General features: G+C 50.2%; 2 protein-coding genes across 13 annotated transcripts in view; one reads left to right on the forward strand and one right to left on the reverse strand.

The window, feature by feature from the left end:
- Positions 1-3,204: 3,204 nt before the first annotated feature.
- On the reverse strand, positions 3,205-8,815 carry LOC100971481 (hepatocyte growth factor-like protein). Its single transcript, XM_063601664.1, is given in 19 exon segments — positions 3,205-3,477; positions 3,602-3,741; positions 3,838-3,944; positions 4,026-4,172; positions 4,300-4,377; positions 4,550-4,670; positions 4,759-4,795; positions 4,887-4,972; positions 4,975-5,021; positions 5,150-5,252; positions 5,353-5,483; positions 5,603-5,771; positions 5,974-6,092; positions 6,237-6,357; positions 6,439-6,575; positions 6,654-6,768; positions 6,846-6,958; positions 7,040-7,187; positions 7,889-8,815. Coding segments are annotated over 19 exon segments (2,175 nt in total). The 5' UTR covers positions 7,983-8,815; the 3' UTR covers positions 3,205-3,315.
- Positions 8,810-22,816, forward strand: part of LOC117979769 (neuroblastoma breakpoint family member 15-like) — a 49,902-nt gene continuing 35,895 nt past the window's right edge. For 5 of the 12 annotated variants that reach the window (XM_063601678.1, XM_063601665.1, XM_063601666.1 and 2 more), the window contains exons 1-4: positions 8,859-8,921; positions 10,422-10,539; positions 10,717-10,800; positions 18,354-18,494. The gene's annotated coding sequence lies outside the window, so the exon portion shown is untranslated. Of the gene's footprint in view, positions 8,922-10,421; positions 10,540-10,716; positions 10,801-18,353; positions 18,495-22,816 lie in introns of all 12 variants that reach the window. The other 7 variants (XM_063601668.1, XM_063601675.1, XM_063601669.1 and 4 more) reach the window with 6 other exon arrangements.

A 22,816-nucleotide genomic window follows, 5' to 3' on the forward strand; every position in this document is an offset into this window, starting at 1 on the left:
TGGATCTCAAAGTGGTTCTCAGAGCAACAGCATCAGGGTCACCTGGGAACGTGTTAGAAATGCAGATTCTCAGGTACCATCCCACATTTAATGAATCAGAAGCTCAGAGTAGAGACCAGCAATTTGTTTTAACAAGTCCTTCAGGGATTCTGATACAGCTGATGTTTGAGAAACACTAGCTTTAGGTAAACGTAAGAGGGTCACGTTAGTATTTTTAAATCATTGGAAGTTGGTTTGTTTTGTTTTTTCTTAAGTGGGACTCATTTGTACTTCAATACACAGAATGGATATTTAGAGGAAGTCGTTTTTGACCTAACACAGATGAGCACTTCCAATTGAATAGCGCTTTCTGATAATGGGGCTGCCCCGTACAAGTGAATAACTGGGTTTCTCTAGGCTGGAGCTGCAGACAGGTCACTATGTGTATGGAGGATTGTATTAATATGATCGTGGCTCTTTATAGCTCTGCATTACTAATATTCTGTTTTAAAGTCTCTCCTCAATATCCAATGTCTCTGTGTTAGTGATGGTGAGGAGTGGGTAACAATCATCCTGTTGTTGACAACAGATGATAAGAGAAAGCCCAACTTTACACTCTGTATAATCTTACACCAATGCCCCATTCCTCGTCTAATTTTTTTTTACATGTTAACACATGACCTTGGCATTACTAAATAAGAAGCCCTCTCACTTAGAACCCGATGCAGTATGATAAAAATTATTTTGAGAACAATCAGGAGCTCTAGTTTTCAATTCTGCTTCTCTTCTCAAGTAGTTCTGTGCCTTAGTTTCTTCTGTGTAAATTTAAATGGTTGGAACAGAGGATCTATTAAGTGTGATTCAAGCTGAAATTGTATGTACCCCACACTGAGTTTCTCTGCTATACCCCTAACCTATTCAACAATCACACCACCAGTTTTCAGGACTCACAGTAGGATAGCCGTCTATCATTTGTTAATAGGTGTGCTCTTTCATCCAAACAAGAAACTCATGATTTCTGCAGTTTTTTATTCTAGCCAGGTTCTAGGTGCTGGCCTGGAACTATAAAACGAACATTTCACAAAAAGTCATGACAATATACAAGGGAAAGACAATTTCTTTGAATATCCATAATCTCAATATGGAGTCTGGCTGTGGATGGCCAAGAGATAGTTTCCTTAACTGGAAAAAGCTTTTAAATGAGGCTTGGTAGACGATATATCTTTGCATCATTACAAAGAAGAAAAAAGAAAAATCTCGCAACTGAAGAAAGTGAAATCCACTTTACTTAATGCGGACCTCTGTCTCTGGTGTGCAGGTCCTCTGTGTCCAAAGATAATTAGCACTTTATAATGCTAATTATTATAATTATGTCTGAGAAAAAAATCATTAGGGGGTAGGTCCGTTCACTGATTTTCAACTGCCCCTTCTATTTAAAAATAAGGTCATTTTTCTATGAAATAGCTTTAGGAGCTCAAAGCAGAAAGAGGGTTATAGAAAATCCTGTGTAGGTATAAGCCTGAGTTTTTAATATTCTTATAATTCTGTGATGTGTCTGGAAACTGAACCGGGAGGAAAACAGTGAACCTATTTAGTCCAGGAGACTAGAAATCAGGACTCAGAAGAGTAAACATTTCTGTAATAGTTAGTCCTCAAATAGTCATTCATTGACCTTCCACTGGGTGTCTGGCAATGTGCAAGCTGTTTCCAGATGCTACCTCATGTAACAACCATCACAGTTGCACAGAGCAAGTACTAGTACTCCACTTTCATAGATAAAGAAGTAAAATCTTAGAAATTAGCTGCCCAATGTCATGTATGTAGGAAAGGAAAGCTGCATTCTGATTCATATTTGCTGGCTCCAAAGCACTTGTTGTAAATACTTCACTATCCTGTGCTTACACGTAAATGTACCATTTCTCTTAGGGGTCTCGAAATACTGAACCAAAGAATGGTGTAGGGGAAGGGCAGTTTAGAAATACCTGGAAATTTGGTTGTTTGAAGGAAGCCCACTCTCAGATGGTAGGAGATCAAGCTAACAGAATAGCTGAGAATATTTTCTGAGAGCCCCAGAAGTATAAAAACGGTCTAGGGGGAAAAATTTGGGAGACAGAGTGAAAATAGCCTGCCTCTGAAGACCAGCTTCATTTCTTCCCCTCTGGGTGTTAATGAAAGAGCCTTTAACTTTGCCAGGCCTCAGTTACTAATTTCTAAAACAACTGCTGCTACTATTACTACGGATCTTACTGCTACTATGACCACCACCACCACCACATCAGTTACTGAGAACTGAACTAGATGCCAAGCAAAAATGGTAAACACTTCATATACATTATCTTTTTAAACACAAAATGTACTATTAATCCAGTTTTACATATAAGAAAACTGAGGCTCAAAGAGGCTAAGTAATTTGTATGTGAACATGCTTTACACTATGTAAAACACCTTATTAGTAGATATCACTATTATTAAGAACCTATCAGCCGGAGAGGAAGAATTGGCCTTTTATCTTTCTAAGATGCACAGTTGTCTTTCTGTTTAATGGTTTTTTTAAAGTCCCCCTGTGACAAGCTCCAGAGGACAAATAATTTATTTCTTGGGGTGTATGGCTCTCTAAATGAATTAATTGATAGGCATCCCATTGTCAGTCTCAGGGATGTGGAAATAAAACAGACATGAGATGTTTTTTACCAAACTAATTTGTGCTTTAGACACATAAATAATAAATATATATATATTAAAGTAAATGTGTATTTACCGTCTCTCCTGCTCCACTTTGAATTCAAGAACCCGTGTCTTTGTTGGGTCACTGCACTGTCAATTGAGAAGTTTGGTTTTGTTTCTTTGAGTGTTAGTAAGTGGCATTAAATAGTAAATATTGCCGGGGGAAAGAAAGGAGAAAAACAGCTCTTCCAATCCATCCCTGTTTCCATTCAATTAAAGGAGGGTAGAAAGAATACTTAAGATAATTGTAATAAGTCTAATAGAATAGCAGGAGCCACTCTTTTCCTTTCAGTAGGCCATTAGCTCAGAACTATTTTCAGAGTAATACTAAGATGATATTTGCCTTTTCACTGTGTTGGCACTTGTATTGATAAGGCAAAAACAGTGGAGTCTTAGCAAAAATTAAGACCATGAAAACAAACTGCACTAGGAATAATTCTCTTCTTCATTACTGTTTACTTGCAGGGGGAAAAACCATTTTCGTTTAAGAAAGTCCTTGGTGAAGTAGTAAAAATATAAATTTTATTAAATCTCAACCTTGAGTACAAGTCTTGTCCTTGACTGTACTTACAAGTTTTGTCCTCCCCAAAGCATATGGCGTCAAGGCTGGGCCTAACCCAGTCTCATGACCTTGTGAATCCAGTCCACAAACACAGAGACACGCGTGAAGACGGCTGGCCAGAGCGACCTTGCGCATACTCGGTTGGGGATTCTAATTCCTTCCAGGACCCAGCAGTTGTGGGTAAAGCAGGCAAGTGGGCCCCCGTAGTCACCCTGGCAGGTAGGAGAACTGATGAGGGCCCCGGGCCACAGCAATGACTAGCCTGCTTCATGATAAAATAGTTCATTTCTAGCCCCCCATACCCTTCCAGGGCTGGCCCAGGGCCCTGCCACCAACCTCACAGGCCCCCACAGGGGCCAACAGTCCCTCAGTGCACATCTCGCTCTCCCGCACATGTCCTCGGTGCTTGATGTTACACTCCTGGTTGGAGATGACGTTCAGCAAGGCCACATTTAGGACTGTGTCATTACCCGTACCTGCAGTGAGGGGAATGGGGAGAAGGAGAGGGTCCTGGAGGAAGATCCAGGGCTGGGCCTCCTGGCCACCAGCAGTCCTGTGCACTATGCTCTTACCTTTGGTCTCACCCCAGCCTGCAATCTCACACTTGGTCCCTGGAAGCACCACATACCATTCAGGCGGCAGGCAGATCAGGGCCACACGCTGGTTCAGGGTCACAGATCTTTAGCAAGAATGGGGGCACTCAGGGTCTGAGGCCACAAGGCTCAGCCCCACCTCACACCCTCCCAGGTTGTCCACATACCTCTCCAGCTTGAGCAGGACAAGCTGGGAGCCTGAGGGCCCACACACCATCTTGGCTACTGGGACCCGCTGTAGGCCTGGCTCTCCATGTTGTGGGTTCTGGAACAGGGTGCCCAACCATACCTCATAGCCCGTGAGAGGTATATGGCTGGGAGAGAAGCTCTGCTAGGTCATTTGTGACTCTCAGTCCGTTGCCCCAAGGCTCACTTGTTAGCTTGCCTGGGGAAGGGGGAAGGTGGGATGAGACTGGGTCCCCAAACACAAGGGAGGCTCACCAGGAGGAGAAGCACTGCCGGGCAGTCAGTATCCACTGCTCCTTCACTAGAGACCCCCCGCAGAAATGCCGGCCCTGCCTAGAGGAGTGGGGAATTAGGACAGGCAACAGACTCCTGAGACAGATGCTAGACCTGCCATCTTCTGGCTAGGACCTCTGGGGGCAGGGATAGATTCGCAGCCCCCAGTGGGATAACCACAGAGGACACAACCTCAGCTCCTCTCTGTGGGAGACAGGCAGTTGTGCCTCACCGATTCCGCAAGCTGACTGTCCAGGGTGAGTTGCCCGGATGGCCCCCAGCCACGCGCAGCTTGGAACGACGCTGATCCAGCCGATCCACCCTCTTGCCACACTTCTCAAACTGCACCTGGTCTGTAGGATGGGGTGGGCTGGATGAAACCCAGACTGTGTGGATGTCGTGGGCTAAAGGGCCTGACCCATAACTGGCCCAACTCCTAACCTGGGGGGGTCCAGGATTGATGGCGGCTGGTCATCAGCTGAAAGACAAAGTTCACTGGGGTTAAGGGAGCCAGCCTTTGGTGGTGGGGGCTGAGGCAAGGTCATGGGGCAAGCGTCACTAGTGCTCACCGCAGCGTCGCAGGGCACAGTAGTCGAATGGGGTCCTTGGGTCCGTCGTGTAGCACCAGGGCCCATGGCTATCCCCATCTGGGTCTGGCAGAAGTTCTCCTCCAGTTGTGCATGCGGTTCGGAGGTAAACGTGAACTGAGGCGGGAGCGGGAGCAAAATCGTGGCAGGGTAGTCTCAACCATTTCCAGGCTCTGGTCCCAGACACCAAAGCATGCCGCCCCAGGGTTAGGGCCCTGGCGGTGCCGGGAGCACCAGGGACTCACTGCGGCTGGTGCGGCGTCTCAGCGGACCAGCGCTGGCACTGGACACCCTTGCGGGTCTTGCTGACCGTGCCGCCGTACTGCTCCCCCGCGCCGTGGTAGCAGTCTGCGGCCGGTGCGGGCAGCCATCAGGCCGAGACCTCGCCCCGGCCCTCCGGTTCCAGGCTTCCAGCCCGGGCTCTGTAGCCCCCAAGCTTGGGCCTCACCCTGGGGCCGCACGTCGTCTGTACAACGCCGGATCTGGTAGCAAAAGCCCACGCGCATGCCGGGCCGCAGTGTGAAGCACCAGGGCGCCTCTGAGCCGTCGAGGTTCCGGCAGAAGTTCTCCCGAAGGTCTCTAAGCAGGCGCTCCACTCAGCCCTAGCCCGCCAGCCTCCAGCCCTAAGCCCGTGACTACCCTCCTCCCGTCTCACCCGCAGCAGCACGTCCCAACGCCCGCCCCCCCGCCCACCTCACTTGCAAGCGTATTTTTCTGGCGTAAATCGGTGCTGATGCGGGATTTGCGCGTCCCAACGCTGGCAAGGTACGCCCGCGGTGGTGGTATTCGCTGTGCCCCGGTAGCCCTCACCCTTCCCGCGGAAGCAGCTGACACTTGCGGCCTCTTGGCGGGGCTGTGCCTCCGACCCTTAGATGGACCGAGATAGGTCGGGCCCCGAGCGACAGCTGAGATCCCTCTGGGGCTGGGACCAAACCCCCCTTTCCCAGGTGTACGGTACTCCACGGGATATGCTCTCAGGTCACGCCCAGCCCCTCTTACCTCCCCGGCCAAGCCACGCCCCTCCCCAAGGTTCCCAGGTACCCTCCCAGGCCTGGTCCCCGCCGCCTACCGCAGCGGAGGAGGTCACAGAACTCTCGCTCGATCTGCGGATCCGTAGTGTAGCACCATGGCCGCTCGGAGCCATCAGGATTCCGGCAATAGTTGTCGTCCAGACCTTGGTCGAGGAACCTGGGGGCGGTAATGGGGCGTGAAGAAGACCCTGGGACTCTGGCTTATCTGGCCCCGCCCAGTTGCCCTACACGGAGCCCTGCCCCTGGAGTCCTGGACCTTCCCTAGCCCGGCCCCCAGGGCGCCGATACCGCCTACGCGTACTTGCCCGGCTCGAAGGGGTGCTGGTGCGGGTGCTGAAGATCCCAGCGCTGGCACTCGCGCCCTGACTCCGTGCGGTCTACCGCGCCGCGGTATTCCTCGCCATTGCACCAGACACACGCGGCTGGAGACAAAGAGCCAGTGGGTTCGTGGATGGGCGTGGGCTTGTCCCTCCACTCTCCCAGCTTGACCCGGCGCCACTTACCCACCCGGCAGGATTTGATGCCGCAGCTCTGGAAGCGCACGGCAGGGTCTGTTGTGTAGCACCAAGGACCTCCGGGGTCGCCATCAGGGTTACGGCAGAAGTTCTCTTCCAGGCCATTCCGGAGCGTGGGCATGTACCTGAGGGCCCAGAGCATCACTATAGTGTGTGCTGGGGGAAGGTCCCAGGCTGGGACGGAGGGAAGGTGTTTGTCTCACTTGTGATCGTTCGGGAACTTGTGGCTCCAAGCCTGGCAGGACAGGCCATCCACGGTCGTGGCCATGGTGCCCCGGTACCCAACCCCATTGTTCATGATGCAGGTCCGTATGTAGTCTGGGAGCAAGAGACAGAAGATCAACTTGGGCTGAGGTCCCCTGTCTCCCACCCTGCCCCTCTCCACCCCCACTCGCCTTTCTTCTGGAAGAGGTCACAGCGCCCACAATGCCACAGCCTTGAGTGGGGCGAGTGTTGAGTCCATGGCAGCAGTTGGCAACCATGGCTGCTCACATTGTAGTGGAAGGCCCTGGAGAGAAGAAGGCACAGGGTAACGCCACGGCCCAGGCTCCCCTGCCCCCAGTCTTATCTAGGCCCAGTGGCCACTCACCAGCAGTCCATTAAGGGCCCACAGCGACCAGCACACTCTTCAGCATCTGCCACATCCTCCTGCCAAGGCCCGGGCACCACCGCATGTAGCAGGTGCTGTAGCTCTGTGCCCCGGAGCACCTGGAAGTCATTCAATGGCGAGCGCTGCCCTGCAGAGTGGGCATGAGTGGGTGCAGGTCAGGTGGGCATACATGTCAGTAATGTGTATTGGCATGTCCACACTTTGTTCATTCAGGGGATCAAAGCTACAAGGCTTCTGGGATGGACCCTGTATGCACTTTCAAGGGCCAGTCTAGCCCCCCTGCACAGATACTTGTCAAAAAAATTTCCCCTGGGAAGCAGGCCCAGACTTGGTAGTTCTCACCGGTGCCTCTGTGTAGTGGCCCAGGCACCGGGCTCAGATCTAACACATACGCTCTGTGAGAGCAGTGGGTGATGGAGCTTGCCCCATCTCATCTCTCAAATGAGAATGCTAAGGCTCAGAGCCATCACATTACCCAGCCAGGGGCCCTGGCTAGGCATTCAGACTCCAAATCTGGGCTCTCACCTGCACAAAGTCACACGCTAGGTTAGAGGGGTAGATCAGGCTCAGGAGGGGTCACTGCCTGCTGTGTGCGTGCATCTGTGTGGTCCTAACACTGCTTCAGTGCTAGAGCAGACGTGCTAATAGAGGCCTAAGTGGGCCGTGTCTATGTGTTCCTAGGGCTTCCCAGCTGTGCTCAAGAGGCCAAGGTCACTGCCCCATGCCCACTGAGCCTCTGGCTCCCCGACTTTTTTCTCATCCCAGAATAGGAGAATGGGGCCAACCCCCTCCTGAAGGCAGATGGGGATCAGGGTTGGGGGCACTCACCAGGGACCCCTAAGCATTGAGTCACAAGCAGCAGGAGTGGGAGCCACCCCATCCTTCCGGCTGGAGGCTGCACTGTGACCCACCACAGCCCCATCCGGGAAGTTGTGAAACCTGTCCCTACGGGATTGGGTGGCTCTGGCTCCACACGTCAGCTCAGGGCCTGCTGGACCCTGACCTGAGACCTGGTGACAGGAGCCATGAGGGGCCAGGCCTCAGGTCCCACAGGTCAGTTGCAAGGGCCTAGCAGAGCTAGCCCCCTGAGAGGCCTCCCTACTTAGTGGTCAGGTGTTAGGAAGGTTTGGTGGGGACACTTGAGGTGCCCTGGGGTTGGGGTGAAACCCCTCTGCAGCCTAGTCAGCCCAAGGGCATTGTGAAAGTGAGAGCTGCCAGAGGTCTGGGTTCCAGCCCCTGGCTGACATTAAACTTTTCTGAATTTCGGTTTTTCCCTGTAAATTGGGGAAAATTACTTGCCCCAGCTTCAACACTGCCTCCCCTCCACCCTTTTGCTGCTGCCTTATCAGGCCCCAGCTGTAGGCAGGTCAGCCCACGCCCGGCGGCAGAGCCCAGAGAGGCTCGCTCATCTCAGCCGCCAGAAGTGTCATCCCAGGGAAGGTGAGCGAGGCTGTCCACTAGGACTAAATAGGGGTGGAGGTAACAGGTAGCAGGGACTCTGGCAGGAACCGCCTTTCAGACGTTTTCAGGACCGTCTGAGCGGGGCCTCCAAGTATGGGTAGGAGACAGGCGGCCTAGGGATTCCGGTTAGCACGTCGCGTTCTGCCGCAGCAGGGCTGGGAGCATCCCCAGGGCAGGCGGAGGTCGGAGGTGGTGAGGCCTTTCGGCGAAGCTGAGGCCTGGAACAACCCGGTGGGAAGCCACGGAGGGGGTCCCCTAGCGGAGGCTGGGCGCGGGCCGGTGCGCGTGCGCGGCTGGAGGCTCAGCGCGCGAGCATGCGCGTGATTTGGCCCTGAACGGACGCCGTAGCCAAGAGGTTGGGTGGATATTGTGAACCGGGTCGCGGCGGCCGAGGCTCGGGGTGAGTGAGGGGCGGCAGGGCTCTGAGCCTGGCGGGTTCCGGCTATTCCCTTCGCGGTCCAGTTTAGTCCCGTGCGAGGGCACCTGCAGCGCAGGGATCTGAGTGCGAAAGTCCGAGCGGAAGGTGGTCTGGCAGGTCCTCTGGAGCTTGGGGCCAGGCGGGGGCGACTTGGGGGAGCCATCCTTGGGCTCCCAGACGGAGTAGGTTCAGTTCTGAGCCCGGATACCACTGCGGGGTTGGATGGGATAGCCGTGACAGGGAGTCCCCGGGCGGGGACAAGGTCCGCCTCTCACCTGGGTCCTCAGCAACTGACACCCGGAGTGGGTGTCTGGAAGGTCTGCTCATCAAATGAATGACTGCATTTAATCAGATCTTCAGCTACTCTGGTAGTGAAGGGGCACCGATCATGGACGCCCACCAAGGGCCCGAGGTCGGGAAAATCACCTTCCCGAGGAGCAGGCGTGGTGCAGACTCACAAGGATTTGTGGCGGGAGTAGAGGGTCTGTTTGGGGTGAGATAAGAGACTGAACTGCAGAGTAGGGAGTGCTGGCTAAGGCAGTGCTGCAGAGCGAAACTCTAGACCTGCGCTGTCTAATAGCACTTTATATGATGGTGGGAATGTTCTACCTTTGTGCTGTCCAATAGAGTAACCGTTAGCCACATGTGGTCATTGAACTCTTGAAATGTGGCTGAGGCAACTGAGAAATCGAATTGTTAATTTTTAAAACTTTAAATTTAAGTAACCTCATGTGGATGACGGCTGCTGTGTTGGACAGCACAGCTACACATCAGTGAGGCCAGCACCAGGGACTCAGTGCAGGTTTTGGAGCAGCTGCAGCAGCAACATGATGTGAGGGATAGATGCACTAGGAGGACCAATGGAGTTTGCCATGAGGGCTGGGCAAGGGTGGTGCTTGGATGAGGTGGGAGGCCACATGTGTGAGTGGGAACAGTGAAACTATCAGGACCATGGATAAAAGAAGGGAGGAACCCAGGGCTGAGGAAAGAGGCTCCAGCCTTGTGGGGAGTAAGTGGGACTTATGGCTAGAGATGACCAGACCAGTGGTGGTCTGCACTTGGGGGAATGTGTAGGATTGTCGCTTCTGGTTGTGAGCTGGACTCAGTATGGCTTACAACCGAGATGAATACAGGGGCTCTGCCCCTAGGACACCTCACTTTGGACATTTTGGTCTGATTTCCACAGAGCTGAGACATTTTGTTATGGTTTGGCAAAAATATATCTGGTACCTGCTCTCTGCCCAGCCCTGTGCTGGGCACAGGGACACTGGAGAACAAGAAGTGGTCCCTGTTACATGGGCCTAGACCCTGGCTACCCTGCCTGTGTAGGAAGCTGGGAGCCCCTGCATTCCCCTGTCCTATGTGTTAGTGTGCATGCCCCTGGCCTCACCTGCTCCCAAGACTTCCTGCCATGGCAGGACTGAGGTCAGGTGTGGGGGCCCCTGGCTGGCCCTGAGTACACAGGCTCTGTGTCTGGCTCAGCCTCCAGGACCACTGGCTGCCCATGAGAGATGAAGGATGGCATCCAAGGGGGCCGGCGTGTCTTTCTCCCGCAAGAGCTATAGGCTGACCTCAGATGCTGAGAAATCCAGGGTCACAGGTAAGGGCTGGCAGAGAAGGAAGGAGGCTCCTCTTGTTGGGAGGAGAAGGAAGGGACAAAGGCCTCAGGCCTTGCTGCACCTGTGGCTGGCCTAGGACCAGAAGTCTCTGGGGCCAGCAGGGGCCAGGAGCTGCACTGATCATGTGGCCCTTTTCTCCCTTCTGACTTGTGGCTCAGGCATTGTGCAGGAGAAGCTGCTGAATGACTACCTGAACCGCATCTTTCCTCTTCTGACCATGCACCCCCAGCAGCCACCGGCAGGTATGGCTGGGTGGGTGGCCCCTCCTCACTCTGCTGGGCCAGACCAGAATAAGGAGGCTGCAGTTGTAGGGAAAGGGAGCCTGGGCTCTGGACAGATAGGCCTAGGCTCTATTCTCACTGTGCTCCTGGCTGCGAGATCTCTGGCCAGAGAGTCTGCCTTCCGTACTCTGCTTCTTCCTGTCTCCAGGCAGTGCTAGTTCCTTGTGAGAGTCAGGGAGCAGAGGTCAGGGAGCGGGTGCACATTCATGCTCAGCTAGCACCTGGCACCTACTCCACACCCAGCATCTGCCCCTGCATGTACCTGCCCTCACCTTGGCCCCAGCCTGGCCCCTTGTAGCTTCTGACTGACCTTGTAAAGAACAAACTCCTCCAGGGACTTTTCTTTACAAGTTTAATACTTTTGAGTGTAGTCAGTATAAAAGTTACAAGTACATTTTAGCAGAAACTTAGAGGGCCAGGCACAGTGGTTCACACCTGTAATCCCAGCACTTTGGGAGGCCAAGGTGGGTAGATTGCCTGAGTCCAGGAGTTCAAGACCAGCCTGAGCAACATGGCCAGACCCCATCTCTACAATAAAATACAGAAATTACCTGGGCATGGTGGTGTGCACCTGTAGTCCCAGCTGTTAGGGAGGCTGATGTGGGAGGATCACTTGAGCCTAGGAGGTTGAGGCTGCAGTGAGCTGGCCTCTGCATGCCACTGCACTCTAGCCTGGGTGACAGAGCAAGACCCTGTCTCTAAACAAAGAAGGAAAAGCACGTGCTATCTTGTTATTTTAACATGACTATTCAAATGTGATTCTTTTCTGTTTTCTTTCTTTGTGTTACATTTTTAATTTTTAATTTTTGTAGGTATGTAGTAGGTATATTTTTTTATAGGGTACATGAGATACTTTGATACAGGCATGCAATGCGTAATAATCACATCATGGTAAATGGGGTATCCATCCCCTCAAGCATTTATCTTTTGTGTTATAAACAATCTAGTTATACTCTTTTAGTTATTTTTAAATGTACAATTATTATTTACTACAGTCACTCTGTTCTGCTACCAGATAGGTCTTATTAATTCGATTTTTTTGTACACATTAGCCATCCCCATCTCCCCACAAGCCCTACACTACCCTTCCAAGCCTCTGGTAACCATCCAGTACTTTGCCTCTATGAGTTCAATTGTTTTAATTTTTAGCTCTCACAAATAAGTGATAACATGCAATGTTTGTCTTTTTCTGCCTGGCTCATTTCACTTAACATAATGACCTCCAGTTCCATCCATGTTGTTGCAAATTACAGGATCTCATTCTTTTTTATGGCTGAATAGTACTCCGTTGTGTATATGTACCGTGTTTTCTTTATTTATTCATCTGTTGATGGACACTTAGATTGCTTCCAAATCTTGGCTATTGTGAACAGTGCTGCAACAAACATGGGAATGCAGATATCTCTTCGATATACTGATTTCCCTTCTTTCAGGTATATACCCAGCAGTGGGATTGCTGGATCATATGGTAGCTCAATTTTTAGTTTAGTTTTTTCTTTTTGAAAAAAAATTTTTTTTTTTTTTGAGACGGAGTCTTGCTCTGTTGCACAGGCTGGAGCGCAGGGGCGCAATCTCAGCTCACTGCAAGCTCCGCCTCCCAGGTTCACGCCATTCTTGGGCCTCAGCCTCCCAAGTAGCTGGGACTACAGGCTCCCGCCACCAGGTCCAGCTAATTTTTTGTCTTTTTAGTAGAGACGGGGTTTCACCGTGTTAGCCAGGATGGTCTTGATCTCCTGAGCTCGTAATCCACCCGCCTCGGCCTCCCAAAGTGCTGGGATTACAGGCGTGAGCCAGTGTGCCTGGGCTTTTTTTTTTTTTTTGAGATGGAGTTTTGCTCTTGTTGCCCAGGCTGGAGTGCAGTGGCATGATCTTGGCTCACTGCAACCTCTGCCTCCCGAGTTCTAGCAATTCTCCTGCCTCAGCCTCCCGTGTAGCTGGGATTACAGGCACACACCACCACACCCAGTTAATTTTGGTATTTTTAGTAGAGATGGGGTTTCGCCATGTTGGCCAGGCTGGTCTCGAACTCCTAGCCTCAGGTGATCCTCCCACCTCGACGTCCCAAAGTGCTGAGATTACAGGCATGAGCCACCACACCTGACCAATTTTTAGTTTTCTGAGGAACCTCCAAACTGTTCTCGATAGTGATTGCACTATTATAATTTACATTCCCACTAACAGCGTACAGGGGTTCCACAACCTCGCCAGCATTTGTTATTGCCTGTCTTTTGGATAAAAGCCATTTTAACTGGGGTGAGATGATATCTCATTGTAGTTTTGATTTGCATTTCTCTGATGACCAGTGACGTTGAATACCTTTCCATATGCCTGTTTGCCATTTGTATGTCTTCTTTTGAGAAATGTCTGTTCATATCTTTTGCCCATCTTTTGATGGAATTATTAGTATTTTTCCTATATAGTTGTTTGCGTTCTTTATATATTCTGGTTATTAATCCCTTGTCAGATGGGTAGTTTACAAATATTTTCTCCCACTTGTGGGCTGTCTCTTCACTTTGTTGATCGTTTACTTTGCTATGCAGAAGCTTTTTAACTTCATGTCTGTTTATCTTATAATGTATGTAGTTCAGATTTTGCTGTATAGAAAACTTTAAAAAAATTTCTCACCTTCAGTTCTTTTCTTAAAACATTTTTATTGAGCTAAGATTAGTATACAATAAACTACACATACTTAAAGTGTGCAATTTGATAAGTGTTAACATATATATAAAACCCGTGAAACCATCACTACCATCAAGGTAATGGACATGTCCCTCACTTCCAAAAGTTTATAGAAGTTTGCATCCTTTTTTTATTATCAAATGTTATCCTGTGAGTATTTTTCCACATTATCAATTTATCTTACTGAGCATCTTTAGGGCCAGGGGGTCTGCTGTGGCCCATACAAGTGCCCTAGTTTGGAAGGACTTTTGCTTTTGTAAACAAGGCTGTGAGGATGCCCAGGGCTGGAGTCGTGTGGCTAGACTGTTTGAACTGCAGTCACTTTTAAGACTGTTGCCAGATTACTTCTTCAAAGGATCAAGTAGGTTCTCCCTCCCTGCAGTGAGGCACGGTTGTCCCTGTCTCTCACCCCCTTATCAGCCTTAGCTGTTCTGTCTTTTACGACTTCTGCTCTTTAGGCAGGTCCAAAAGGCAGCATCATTACCTGTTCTATTTAAGCAATTGTGGTGGTCAGAAAGTGCCTGCTTGCAGAGAGTTCCTGCCCACCCCCACCCCATATTCAGTCCTGGCCTGTTCTCAGAGCCATCTGATCCCTACCTCATGTGATACCAGAGATGGTCCTGCTGCTGCTGCTGCTGCTGCTGCTGTGGCCGCCAGGAGAGACAGCAGGTGGTAGGGCCGTCAGTCAGTGGTTGTGGGGATTCAGGGCCCTGAACTGGGACCTAGGAGATCCAAAAAGGTCAGGGAAGTTGCTGGTCTTGGCCAAATGGGCAGTGCTGTAGGCACTCAGTGGTGGCTGTCTCAGGCCGACTGCCCACAGATATGTGCAGTCTGCTCTCAGGATCAGGCACACGACTTTGGGGGTCAGGTACAAGAGTAGCCGCTCCAAGTGTGGGCTTGTTAAGAACTGTTTTCTTTTGAGACAGGGTCTCGCTATGTCACAGTCATAGCTCACTGCAACCTCAAAGTTCCAGGCTCAAGGAATCCTCCCACCTCAGCCTCCCACATAGCTGGGACCACAAGCACATGCCACAGCACCCAGCTAATTTTTTTTTTTTTTTTTAAGAGACAGGGTCTTACTGTGTCACCCAGGCTGGTCTCAAACCCCTGGGCTCAAGTGATTCTCCCACCTCAGCCTCCCAAAGTGCTGAGACTACAGGTGTGAGCCACCATGCTTGGCCTGTAACTGCTTTTGAGAAAGGCTCCTTTATCCTTGGTCCACTGGGGTATTCAGAGATGGGGTTGGCTTTAGCCTTCTATGCTACTAGCTGAGCACCCCGACTGCATAGCCACCACCTGGCCTTGGCCTGGGACAGAGCAGCAGTGGGGAGGGGCCTTTGTGCATCTCTGCTCCTACAGCTCAGGGCTGGGAGTGGCTTACACTGGGGGAATATGTGATCCCTGAGCCTGGGTAGTGGCTACTTTGTCAGGGTGCTTTGTGCCACCTTCATCCCCTTCCAGAGCTTTCTGTCTGTGTGGATGAGTAGGGTAGGAACTGGCATGAAAGGTGGAAGAGCAGGTGGTGGCAGCCTGTGGGCAGCCAGGTGTGTAATGGGCCTCTGTTCTGCCTGAGTCCTGCTGGTTACCACCACCTCACTCCCTGCTATTCTTAGCAGCTGAGCTCAGGACAGCCCTGACTGGCATTAGACAGTACCCTTTTCCCTCTAGGCCTGTGTGTTGAGAGGATGAGGGGGCCACCCAGACAGATTTTTCCCAACTCCTTTGGCTCGGGTAGGTGGGCCATGTGCTCTGCTGACCATTTATGGACTGGTGGGTACAGGACAGAGCCATCCAGCAGCTCAGAGGGCTGAGCCTTTCATACTTCCAGGACATGTCCCATTCAACATAGACTCCCCTGGCTGGGTGGTGGCGAGACTGGAATCTGCCCCAAAGGAACCACAGGCCTAGGGGCAAGGGTTGGACTAGGTGGCCTTGGTACTGACCACTTTGGGAACCAGCATTTCTCCCAGCCTTCTTCTTCCAGACATCATCAGCCCAGCCACCTTTGAGAGCGGACAGGTTATGTGGTATGCAGACAGCACTTGTTATTCCCTGGGCTCTTCACAGCATCTCTAACATAAGTCATTATTCTGTTTTTACAGATGAAGGAATTAAGACTTAGAGAGGGCTACTTTTTTTTTTTTTTTTTTTTTTTTTCCGAGATGGAGTTTTGCTCTGTCACCCAGACTAGAGTGCAGTGGTGCGATCATGGCTCACTGCAACCTCCGCCTCCCAGGTTCAAGCAATTCTCCTGCCTCCGCCTCCCAAGTAGCTGGTATTACAGGCACATGCCACCACACCCAGCTACTTTTTGTATTTTTAGTAGAGTCGCGATTTCACCATGTTGGCCAGGCTGGTCTTGAACTACTGACCTCGTGATCTGCCCGCCTCAGCCTCCCAAAGTGCTGGGATTACAGGCGTGAGCCACTGCACCCGGCCACATACTTTTTTTTTTTTGAGACAGAGTCTTACTCTTGTTGCCCGGGCTGAAGTACAATGACACGATCTCGGCTTACTACAACCTCTGCCCCACCAAGGTTCAAGCGATTCTCCTGCCTCTGCCTCCCGAGTAGCTGGGATTATACGAATGCGCCACCACACCCAGCTAATTTTTGTATTTTTAGTAGGGATGGGGTTTCACCATGTGGCCAGGCTGGTCTCGAACTCCTGACCTCAGGTGATCTGCCCGCCTCGGCCTCCCAAAGTGCTGGGATTACAGGCATGGGCCACCACACCCGGCCTGGACTGGTTATACTTTTGAGTTTAGTGGAGAATTCAGCCTTCTGACCTCCTGCATGCCAGAGTCTAGGACTAGGCACAGCCTTTTTTCTGGAGTCTAGGCAGCCCCCCTGTGAGCTCAGGGGAATGGATGGGATTTAGTGTCATCTGGCTGATTTCAAGGACTTACTTTTAGTTAGTAATCTTTTCTTTTCTTTATGGCTCACTACAGCCTCGGCCTCCTGCTCTGAAGCAATCCTCCTACCTCAGGTCCTGTGCAGTTGGGACCATGGGTCCATGCCACCAAGCTTGCTGATTTTTTTTATTTCTTGTAGAGTCGAGTTCTCACTTTGTTGCCCAGACTGGTCTTGAACTCCTGTGCCCAAGTGATCCTCCTGCCTTGGCCTCCCAAGCTGCTGGGATTACAGGCATGAGAAACTACACCTGGTTTAATAATCTTTTCTTAATATCATCAAATAGCCAGCGTCTAAATTTTCCATATGTCTCATAAATGCCACAGATAGGCCAGGTGCAGTGGCTCATGCCTATAATCCCAGTACTTCGGGAGGCCAAGGCGGGCAGATCATCTGAGGTCTGGAGTTCGGGACCAGCCTGGCCAACATGGTGAAACCCCCATCTCTACTAAAAATACAAAAATTATCCAGGTGTGGTGACACATGCCTGTAATCCCAGCTACTGGGGAGGCTGAGGCACCAGACTCGCTTGAACCCAGGAGGCAGAGGTTTCAGTGAGTCGAGATCACACCACTGCACTCCAGCCTGGGTGACAGAGTGAAACTCTGTCTCAAAATAAATAAATAAATAAAAAGTCACAGATAGTCTTGCTTTAGTTTTTTCTTTACAATTTGTTTGAATCCGGATCCATAGACATTCACAAAGTGCGAATGGTTGCTTTGTTTTGTTTGTTTGTTTGTTTGAGATGGAGTCTCGCTTTGTTGCCCAGGCTGGAGTGCAGTGGCAGGATCTTGGCTCACTACAACCTCTGCCTCCTGGGTTCAGCGATTCTATGGCTTCAGCCTCTTGAGTAGCTGGGATTACAGGAGTGCGCCACCACGCCCAGCTAACTTTTGTATTTTTAGTAGACATGGGGGCTTCACCATGTTGGCCAGGCTGGTCTTGACCTCAGGTGATCCACCTACCTTGGTCTCCCAAAGTGCTGGGATTACAAGAGTGAGCCACTGTGCCCGGCCCATGCTTTGTCTTTGAAGTCCCTTTTAACTTATTTGTTCAGGAAACTGGGCTAGTTGTCCTTGGAGATTCTCATGGTCTGGATTTTGCTGGTTGCATCCTTATGGTGTCAATTAACACGTTTCTTTATCCCATGTATTTCCTGTAAATTGGATGTTGGATCTAAAGCTAGGTCAGATTCAGGCTCTTCTGCTTGCTTTTTCGTTTGATCAAGACTCCATAAGTAGAGTGTGTTCTTCCATCAGGATGTCCCTATGCCAGCTGTCTCTCTTTTCAAGATCCAACCCACTCATCAAAGGCTGCAAAACTGTGAGCTTCTCATTTAGTCACTCCTATGTATATTAATTAGAATTCTATAATGAGGCACTTTCCCTCCTTACTATTGGATAACCAGTGGTACAGTTCATTCAGGAAAGGAAAGGAAAGGATTTAACCTGTATTATGGACTTAAAATACTTTTTTTTTTTGAGACAGTCTCTCTCTGTCGCCCAGGCTGGAGTGCAGTGGCACAATCACAACTCATGATGTGGCTTGTTAGGCTTGACCTCCCAGGCTCAAGTGATCCTCCCACCTCAGACTCCCAAATAGCTGGGACTATAAGTGTTCACCACTATACCCAGCTAATTTTTTTTTTTTTTTTGAGACAGGGTCTTGCTATGTCTCAAGAAATGGGCCACCACGCCTGGCCTTAAAATACATTTTAATTTTTTAAAATACAAATAAGTTTTAATGTATTTTAAGGCCAGGCGTCGTGGCTCATGCCTGTAATCCCAGCACTTTGGGAGGCTGAGGCGGGTGGATCACCTGAGGTCAGGAGTTCAAGACCAACCTGGCCAGCATGGTGAATCCCCGTCTCTTCTAAAAATACAAAAATTAGCTGGGTGTTGTGACGTACATCTGTAATTCCAGTTACTCGGGAGGCTGAGGCAGGAGAATCGCTTGAACTGGAGAGGCGGACGTTGCAGTGAGCCGAGGTCAAACCAGTGCACTCCAGCCTGGCCAACAGAGCGACACTCCATCTGAAAAAGAAACAAAAACAAAAAAAATTTTGTAAGTAGCCTTTCAAATTTTTATATTTTACTTTTGATTAAGTCACCTATTCACATTTCAAAAGGGTACACAGTAAAATGGCTCCCTCCCACCTCTGACCCCAGATATTCCCATTCCTTCCTTGGAGGCAAGCAGCATTATCAGCTTCTTTTTCTTTTTATATATACAATTATTTTCTTTCTTTTTTTTTTTTTTTTTTTTTTTTTTTGGCCACCAAGTTACCATGAGAAGCATTGTCAGTTTCTTTTTGTTTTTTCTTTTTTTTTTTTTTTTTGAGATGGAGTCTCGCTGTGTCTTCCAGGCTGCAGTGCAGTGGCACGATCTTGGCTCACTGCAACCTCTGCCTCCCGGGTTCAAGCGATTCTCTCCACCTCCGCCTCCCAACTAGCTGGGATTACAGGAATAAGCCACCACACCCGGCTAATTTTTGTATTTTTAATAGAGGCGGGATTTCGCCATATTGGCCAGGCTGGTCTTGAACTCCTGACCTCAGGTGACCCTCCCGCCTCGGCCTCCCACAGTGCTGGGATTACAGGCATGAGCCACCGTGCCCGGCCGAGACTCAGTCTTTAACATAATGAAGTAAAATAAAAACATAAACCTCAAACAAAAAGACAAACTATGATTTCAATCATTGTGAAGCTCTTGATCTAGTAGATGAGATATATATATGCATATACAAAGAATACTATAATTTCAGAGAAGTGCTATAGAGTCTAATGTTTAACAACTTCTGGCATTTGACTGATGGTGTTTAAAGCTCTTCCCCCATTTTCCAGGGGTATAAATCGAGGCAAGTTATTTGGTATTTACTGCATTTTGGCTTCTTCATATGCAAGGCGGTTATGATAATAATACCTACCCCATGAGGACGGTATGAGGACTAAACAAAATCGTGTACGTATAGCCTCGGCCAATGCCCATAGACACTGAGTACTCAACTAGGTGTTAGCTAGTAGATTTTAAATTTGCATTTATTCGTATAGTTTTTAAGGTAAAATTTACATTCATTGAAATGTTAACTGTATGTTTTTTGACAAATGAATACACTTATATAACTCATATCCCTATCAAGACAGAAACCATTTTTACCACCCAGAAATTTCTCTCATGTAACTTCCCAGTCAATCCCCTGCCAGAGGGAACCACTGTTATGATTTTTTCACCACAGATTAATTTTCCCCTTTCTAGAATTTCAAATAAATGGGAAGGTATGTGCTCTTTTGTGTCATTTATCTTCACAGACTTTAAAATAAAAAAGTTAACAATTTTAAACCTTTTGGGCATTTAGTAAAAATCTCCTTCCCACCAGTAGCCACCAGTCACCAGTCTTCATTTCTCTCTCTCTCTCTTTGAGACAAGATCTTGCTCTGTCATCCAGGCTGGAGTGCAGTGGCATGATCATGGCTCACTGCAGCCTCAACCTTCTGAGCTCAAGCAATCCTCCCACCTCAGCCTCCCAAATAGCTGGGACTACAGGTGCCCGCCACCATGCCTGGCTAATTTTGCTTGTATTTTATGTAGAGACAGGGTCTCACCAACTTGCCCAGGTTAGTCTCAAACTTCTGAGCTCAAATGATCTGTGGGCCTTGGCCTCCCAAAGTGCTTGGATTACAGGTATGAGCCACTGTGCCTGGCTCAGTCTTCCTCTCTTGAAGCAACCAATGTTATTAGTTTTATGTGGGCCACCCCATGGCTTATCATTATTAATTCAGATGTTTATACAAGGCTCTTTGAAAACTCAGTTTTAAAGGTTACCCAAAGCATCCTAAGACAACTCAGCCTAAAACGATATAAAATCAGTTTTAATATAACTGAAGTTTCTACATTCTGACTCCAACTGTCAGATTGTGACATTTTATCTTTCTCTGACTTTATGCCAAATTTACTTCAACTTCTAGCATCCATCATTCACATTTATGAACAAATATGTATTTAACAAATGTGGAAATACAAATCACGAGCCAAACAAAACCAAATCCTGGGCTTATGTAGCCGATAGTAAAAAATTCACCAAAATAACCACCCGATTACAGTTTCATGCAATGTGATAGGAGTAAGGGACCACCATAGGGAGGTCAGAAGGTGCTTTTCAGAGGTGGAGACTACAGCTGTTCTCAGAAGAATAGGGGTTAGAAGAACCTTCCAGGCACAGAGCAAAGCATGAGCAAAAGCTCTGTGGAGGCCAGGAAGCTGGTAAACAGGGAATAAAAGAGGCCAGTTTGGCTGGAGCAGAGAGAGCAGAATGGAATTGGTCTGAGTAGTGAGAAGAGATGAAGAAGTGGGCAAGGCACCTGGCCATTCGGGGCTTGGTTAGTTAGGTTTTGTCTAAGAGAATGGGAAGGTGTTTAAGTGCTTTAGGCTGGGAAGCGACACGGTCACATTATATTTTGGAAAAGCCACTCTGCCTGTTGTGTTGAGATTAGAGAGGCGATAAAGGGGATATGGGTAAACCACAAGAAGACTAGGTCAGTAGTCCCTCGACGCTCACTCCCCAGGTGAAGGTAGCCTAGACTAGGGCGGTGATGGAGGAGATAGAAGAGGACAGATTCAAGGAAAATTTGGAAGGTAAAAACCAGTAGGATTTGCTGACGGATGAGTATAGGAGGGGAGAGGTAGATTATCAGGGATGTATCTTAGTTTTCTTATACAAGATAGATTCAGTTGCAATGAAATTGTTAATTGAAATTGACTTTAAATAATGGCATGACCTAAAGTTATGCAAACATTTGCCTTAGATAAAATATCAAGTTTTCAAAGTTTTTAGCTGGGTGGACGGCATGGCTTTACTTCCTATTTCTTGGTGTTCTAATCCTGTTGAAAAAAAAAGTTTTTCTTTTTCTCAAAGGCTTATTTCAGTGGAAGCCCATCTGCAAAATCTGTTAATAAATTTAAATTAGAAAATAACTACAAGTGCCATTGACACGTTGGTTATTCTTTTTGAGAGTGACCTAAGGCCACCTCTGGGAGAGCTGGGGGCTCTTCTGAAGCCTGCCCGACTGCACCGCGTGCCCGTGCCTGGAAGTCAGACTCGGGGGCGGTGCGGCAGCGCGAGGCCTGCAGTCCTAAGCGCGGGGTCCTAAGGCAGCCCCTGAGGGGGTGTGTCTCCTGCCTCTTCAACCTGGCAGGGGCTGTTCAAGTGGCCGGGGAAACCAGCGATTTGGAGGGTCGAGGGCTGGTGCTTTGAAAGACAGGCGGAGGGGAGAGAGGGATTTCCCCGTCCCCGCTGCACTCGGTCCTTCCCCTGGGTTACTCCTTTTCTCGGCCTGTGCAGCCCCTAACCTGCTCGAACCCGTTGTGCGGAAGAGGCCGCTGGGTCCCTTTAAGGCCCCGCCGCGCCTGCGCCTTGGGTTATCCTGACACGCCCATCGGGACCCTGAAGAGCCAGTGGGCCGCAGGCGCAGGCGCAGGCGAGGGGCTGGGTGGCGGTTGAGACAGCGGCGGTACTGGGAGGCGTAGGTGAGGGTCGCGAGGCTGCTTCTGAGCTTCTGAGCGAGCGCGGTGCTTTTGGGAACGCGGGACGGGCGATCTGCGGCGCCAGGAGCTGGGCCGAGGCGCGGCGGCGCGGCTGCCGGCTGCCCTGTGAATGGGAAGTTACGCGAAGTCCACCCAGCGTTTCTGAGGTGAGGGCGCCGCGCCAGGCTGGGCGGGCGGTGAATCCGGGACCCGCGGGCGCACAGCTGGGTAGAGGCGCGGCCGTCGCAAGTTTTGTTGCGCGAGCGCGGGGGCGGGTGGGGGGTCGTGCACCGCCGAGGCCTGAGTTCCCCGCGCTGGATTCTTCGCCTGCCGCTGCCGCCCGCACCGCAACTCTCGTGGGCGCTGGGGAAGAAACTCGCTGGCGGGTGTTCTGTGGCATCCCAGGGGGTGGAGGGACGGAGCAGCTTCGGGGGCACGTCCTCCTATATCCTGTAGAGGACACTGACCCCGCACCCCACCCTCCAGGCCAGAAATCCGTTCCCTCTGCGGACCTGAGAGGCGAGCGCGCTCGCGCCCCTGACTTGCAAAGTTGGGGTCTTTACTGGCCTCCGGGCTTCTGCTCCTGGCGGTGTCTCCAGGCTGGTGATGGGCAAGCCAGGTGTGCCAGGTCCAGGATGCACGTGAGCAGCGTTTGTAGCCATCACTGAATCACCTCCTGACTAGCGGGGCAAGCCTCAAATGAAACCCAGGATTTTGGGTAGATTGGATTGTGGGGTTGCTGTTTGCACTCCAAAGAGTTGCTGTGATTTCCCTGTGTCTGGCTGGCTGGCTGGCTTCTTAGATCATCTCATGTGGCGTCCTTTCAGCGGAGAGTTAACCAAGACGTTTGGCCTGGCTTCCTTGCT

Source organism: Pan paniscus, chromosome 1, assembly GCF_029289425.2.
Source record: "Pan paniscus chromosome 1, NHGRI_mPanPan1-v2.0_pri, whole genome shotgun sequence".
Classification (NCBI taxonomy): Eukaryota; Metazoa; Chordata; class Mammalia; order Primates; family Hominidae; genus Pan; species Pan paniscus.